This window comes from Penicillium soppii (genome assembly GCF_028829465.1).
Source record: "Penicillium soppii strain IBT 18220 chromosome Unknown utg000005l, whole genome shotgun sequence".
NCBI classification, from domain to species: domain Eukaryota; kingdom Fungi; phylum Ascomycota; class Eurotiomycetes; order Eurotiales; family Aspergillaceae; genus Penicillium; species Penicillium soppii.
In genome coordinates this window covers 5,003,239-5,008,888 of record NW_026643235.1, presented here as the reverse complement: position 1 = coordinate 5,008,888, position 5,650 = coordinate 5,003,239, and the positions used below count along the sequence as shown (strand labels likewise).

General features: G+C 47.6%; 3 protein-coding genes across 3 annotated transcripts; 1 reads left to right on the top strand and 2 right to left on the bottom strand.

Annotated features, from left to right (window-relative positions):
* Positions 1-2,127, bottom strand: N7529_007338 (uncharacterized protein; the record flags this gene model as incomplete). The annotated part of the gene is made up of 1 exon (XM_057242865.1): positions 1-2,127. One exon carries the CDS (start codon positions 2,125-2,127, stop codon positions 1-3), a length of 2,127 nt encoding a protein of 708 aa, XP_057098224.1.
* Positions 2,128-3,116: 989 nt separating this feature from the next.
* N7529_007337 (bifunctional methylenetetrahydrofolate dehydrogenase/methenyltetrahydrofolate cyclohydrolase) lies at positions 3,117-4,221 on the top strand (the record flags this gene model as incomplete). The annotated part of the gene is made up of 3 exons (XM_057242864.1): positions 3,117-3,346; positions 3,409-4,036; positions 4,105-4,221. The coding sequence occupies 3 exons, from the start codon at positions 3,117-3,119 to the stop codon at positions 4,219-4,221; spliced, it is 975 nt and encodes a 324-aa protein (XP_057098223.1).
* A 242-nt stretch (positions 4,222-4,463) lies between these two features.
* Positions 4,464-5,650, bottom strand: N7529_007336 (major facilitator superfamily domain-containing protein; the record flags this gene model as incomplete). Its single annotated transcript, XM_057242863.1, has 2 exons — positions 4,464-4,483; positions 4,546-5,650. The coding sequence occupies 2 exons, from the start codon at positions 5,648-5,650 to the stop codon at positions 4,464-4,466; spliced, it is 1,125 nt and encodes a 374-aa protein (XP_057098222.1).

Sequence of the window (5,650 nt, the reverse complement as noted above, 5' to 3'; positions counted from 1 at the left end):
TCAAACCGAGTTCCGCCTATACCAATCTTGCACAGCCGCTTCGATATATGTGCGGAATTTCTCCTGGTCTTTCGGCGACGCGAATGAATCCACGATAATATCAACGATGCTCTGAGAATCAACCAAGCGAATTCCATGTTGCTTAATATCTTCCATTTCCTCCTTAGTTGGGAACGTATAGTACCCACTTGCTTCGGTCTTCTGGGGGGTTTTGGATAGTTCTTTTCCCCTGGAGATTTTATCCAATGCAGCCACCGAAACGGCGACACCCATTTTGTAGAGATCCGCCATAAATGCTAGCATCGATTTAGAATAGTCAATGGGATGCTCTCGAATATCAATCAAATCTCCGGCATCCCAGTTCTCATCAATATCGTGGAGCGAATACCCGAAATAGATCTCCTTGTTCTTCATGGCGCGGACGGTTGTCATAACTCCACGGTAGGCAGGCAGAGCGCCGGGGTGAAGATTCATCAGGCGTCGGGGCTTGGAAAAGTATCGAATGATGTCTGTTTTAAACCGCTGATAGCAGCGCACTGACAACCCGACACTGATGTGGTGCTTGTCAAGCGTCTTTATGAAAGACATCTTGTTGACATTAGGTACTTTTTCAACGAGGATTCCGTATTTGGCGCGAAGCTGGTGCACAGTTTGATGCGTTGCGCCGTATGAAAGATCATCCTTGAAATAAGGCAAAATATACTGCTGAAGTAATTCTCGTTCGAAGAAAGCCAGCTCTCTAAGGTCAAACAATGCCGCAATGCGACTAGCCTTGTGTTCCGGAAGAAAGACGTACGGAACATGACCAGCAGCAAGAAGTTGAGGGACCATTTCGCTCACCATGAGGTGCGAGAAGAGATCTGACCCACAGAATATTGCTACGTGTAACGATTGGGCACAAGGGTTTTGCGTCAAACTGTAGGAAATTCGAGAAGCATGGGCTGCGATTCGGTCGATGGCACTCACATAGAAATGTGAACCACATGTGAGGGATCCGATGGCGTAAAGCCCTGGTGAAGCGCTCAAGTCGTCAAAATCCACAGATATCCCACCCCTTGGATGGGAGGTAATCAGCGTGTTCTTCAATGCAGATCGGAGAAGCGGCGAAGGAATACGTTCGAGACTGCACTCTTGGCCCGTTGCCTCAATGACATACGGGGCCTCGATAATTCCAGACGAGGTCTCTGCTTTGAACGTACCATCCCATCTGACACTCTCACCTTTGACAATCTTGAGGTGCCCACTTTCTAGCATCCTGACGACTTTTTGTGCATTTTGCACAGGTATTCCATGACGGAACCTCATCCATGTACTGTGGTATTTCTCCATGAATAGCTGTTGGCTTCGTGGGGATAGTCGAGTCCAGTATCGTTCCACAACAGGAGCCGTGCCTCGAAGAACAGCCTGCCACTGCACTTGATTGGTCATTGCAGCCTTGATGTCCTGTCGTAGTTGCCTCTCTGGAGATGAATCATCAATGATCCAGCTCCAATCCCCGTTTGTTGCTTGTGAAAGTTCAGCCATCAGACCAATTGTGACTTGAATAAAACTGTCGTCCGGGTCCGATTCAAGTTGTTTAGCAAGCTCGTACAGGGCGTACCGACGCGAATAGGTAGTCTGGTCTCCTTGAACTCGAGGCAGCCGGCCGCCGCGTGACATCAAAGTGATCGTTCCTTTATGACCATTATCACAAAGGTAGGTTGCAGCGTCGATAGCAGATAAGCGAGATCCAACGATAATCACCGAAGAGTTAGGTGGAATAGATTTGAATTGTGATAGAGGCCATGGGCTCGGAAAGAATCCCGGTAAGTTGAGCAGATGGGAATTGTACACCGAGGTAAAATTACCAAGGGCCAGAACGACAGCCTGTGACACTAGTGTTGTTTCATTGGAAAGGGCCAAAGAAAAAGCACCATCGCTCAATCGTTCGATTGCTTTGGCTTCCTCATGGATGACGGAAACGCTCAACCCAGCCTGCTCAGCTACGCTCATTGCTTGCGCCCATGTATATTGAAGGTACTCTCCATAGTTCAGCCGCGAGGGAAATTCGCCTTCTTTCAGGCTTGTCCGCCACTCTGTAAAGTGCTGAGGCTTATCAAAATACAGCCCCATCGTGTCGGTATGCATGTTCAAGATTGTTCCTGAACAGGAATTTGAATATGCTAGGCCAGGGCCAAGAATCCGACTCTTTTCTAAAATAACAACTCTTCCAAGATGGTCTCCATTTTTGGCCCTTTCAATCAATTGAAGAAATACAGCGAGTCCGCTTGCACCGCCTCCCACCACCGTAATGCTGAATGGTGAAAGGGATGGAAGTGTAGAAGAAGAGGAAAATGATTGAGGTAGAATCTGAACCATTGTGGATGGAGGATGGATTGATATTCTTTTCAGGGTTTCTTCAAAACATAGGCTTAGTTCGGGCCCAGAAGTCCAACTTTATATCTCAACATAAGCACGCCCAATTTTTTAGCTGGCTACCCCTCACGCGATTCAGTTTCTAGGTTGAGGAGAAATAAATTGTCGTACAACAATGTGAGGTAAATTTAGTAAACTACAGGCGCCAGAATGAAGCATTCGGAGTAATGTGATGATGTGATTGCCTCAACATGGAGCAAAAGCCTAATCATACCCACTTAATTATGCAGTCACTCATGAATACGCCATTCATACGAGAAATGGAGAATGAAGATCATTCCACGATTGAAAACAAGAATTTTTATACTGGACGATTTCCCACCAATGCACAACACGCGCGTCAATTAATCCTTCAGGAGCATGCAGTTTAGCGTCAGATCTAGAGCAAAATCTTACTATTCCGTCTACAAAATGAGCTACCTGCAGGAGTCCCCACGTTTCAGCATCATCTCTCTAGGATGACGAATTTCAATTACCAAATGCTAATGACCATGACACAGAAGAGGACGTAAAAATGCAGAAATAACTCTCGAGAAGCTTAGATTATTTACGTAAAACGGAAAACACGCAATATCGGACGTCCCTACCACATATTACTACATATAGCTTGCCAAGTCGCGCATATTGAATAAATAAAACTCTCATCCTTTAGTTTAGCACCACTCAAGGCTCATTCATCACTTGGCAACAGCGCTATTGCAATGATTCAAGTTGAACCTTACGCAGAATCAATTCAAGATATTATCATGCGTGCTCCTCAGACTCTCGGCGTAACGATCTTCCCAGAAGACTTGACCAAAGAAATATATGCTCAGCTTGCGCAAAGATTTCAAAGCCTTCCCAACCGTCTTTGTCTCACTGCCCTGTTAGCGAGCGATGATGCTGGGTCGCATCAATATGCAGAATGGACTCGGGAAACATGCCATAATATGTGAGTAGCCGAACATAACACGATTGAATATTGAAATTCCTCAAATTGATTCAAAACCTTAGTGGGATCGACTTCTGCCTGGTACGTTTGACGCCCAGAAATGTGGCAACGTACATCAAGGCGCTTAATGAGAACTCATTTGTCCACGGCATTATGGTATATTACCCGATTTTCGGAGATGCGAGAGATGATGAAATCAAAAGCACGGTTGATCCCCGAAAGGATGTGGAGGGACTCAATCGGGCCCACTCACCCCATTCTCACGGAGTAATAGAGGATTCAGCCCGGCCCCGTTTGGTGCCTACACTAGTGCCATGCACGGCGAAAGCAGTGGAATCTATTTTAATTTGGCTGGGTATCTATGATCGGAGTCTAGCCGAGGGGGAAAGGCTGAACGGATGGGATATCTGCATCATCAACCGATCCGATGTTGTCGGGCTACCTCTCGCCCAACTGTTAGCGAGCCAAGGCGCCCGTGTCTATAGTGTTGATATTATAGGGGTCCAGATCTACCAAGCTAGTCTGACAAGTGGGGTAGCCGAGGTGCGGAGTACGCCAACTGAGTGGACCCTTCAGGATGTCGTGAAAAAGTCTGGCGTGATCATCTCGGCGGTTCCGCACCGTACGTTCAAGGTGAATACGAAATGGATCCAGAGAGGGACGATCTGCATCAACGTTGCTTCCGCCAAGGTAAGTGGGCCTCATGCGAGTGGGCCTCATGCGTGTGACGAAACTATCTTAACCTCAAATTTATGCAGAACTTTGATACAGAAATCCTCGAAGTGGCCTCTAAATTTGTGCCCCGCGTTGGGAACTTGACTATTGCTGCCTTACTGGACAATCTTCTCCAGTGCACCAAGGTGCTCCCATCTTAGGCAGCTTACTGCTCATTCCTTTCCTCGAGGGGCAATGATAGTTCACATTATCTCCTTTTCAAATGTATCGAATTTTGACTGAACTTCATTTGCCTATTTACTAAATTGTAAATTCAGGAGAAATCAGATTAAAGCTTATATGAAGTTTTTTCTTTACCCCCCCTAGAGTTTTCCAAAGTTACACAGGCAACCTTGAAATTAAGACAATGCAGGTCTGCGCAGATGACACAATGCCAAGTGAGTCAGATCTTGGCCTTGATCACTGTTCCAGTCTTCAACATCCGAGCAGCAACGAGGATGCTGGCGCCAAGAAAAAAGACAAACCACCCCAAACCTGTGCTCCGATGTAACCATGCGACCTTGCAATAAGAGCGCCGCCAAGAGGTGGACCGGTTAAGCAGGCAAAACTGACAATGGTGAAGCCCATACCGATACGTGTTCCGGTCTTGGTGAGGTCCGGTGTCAGGCTAGACAGTGTGGAAGGCCATAGGCCTTGGACACCGTTGGAAAACATGCCATACAAGACAGCAAAAACATAAAGACCCGCGTTCGAGTCAACGGCGGCCCAACATAACATCATTATGCTAGCCCCGATGGTAAGAGGAATGATTGTATTGAGGGGCCCGAAATAGCAATCCGCCAGGTAGGCAGGGATGAGCCGTCCGACTATACCAGCTCCGTTCGTCACGATGATGATCGTGTCCGAATCCGAATAAGTCAAACCTAGGACATTGCGCCCGAAAGTTCCGACGTAATAGAAAGCAAAATAAAGCCCCCAAAAGTTGAAAAACATCCCGAGGATGAATAAAATGTAGGTGGGTTCTTTGAGAGCGATCCAGTCGACCAATGGGCCCGATCTACGTGGAGGTAGTCGTGGCCGGAGTAATAGAGTCGCTGGGATGCTTGTAGCCACCATCACAAAGCCTAGTACTCTCACTGTCCATCCAAATCCAATACTTGATATGAGGGATTTGACAAGAGCCGGGAAGAGCATACCACCGGTCCCGCTTCCGACCAAGCCAAAAGCCAGGGCAAAGACCCTTCGGCTGGAGAAGTATGTGGCCACGAGTCCCATTACTGGGCAGAACTGCAAGCCACTGCCAAGACCTGTGCAGATCCCCTGAGCAAGGAAAAGCTGCCAATAGCGGGTGGCGAGGGAAGTCATGAAGACCCCGAGCAGCTGCAAGAACACCCCAGCATAATACACGTGGTAAAAGAAACCGGCATCTAGAGCACGGCCGGAAAAGGTCCCAATGAAGAAGATGAGAAATATTTGCACCGATCCCACCCATGAAATGGCGGATGGCGAAACTCCGAGTTCGGATTGGTAGTAGGCTTGAAATACACCAAAGCTAGCGATGTAGCCCCAGGTGTTGAAACACACCAAGTGGCCCATTACGGCCTGTGTCCATGCATGAACACCCCCCAT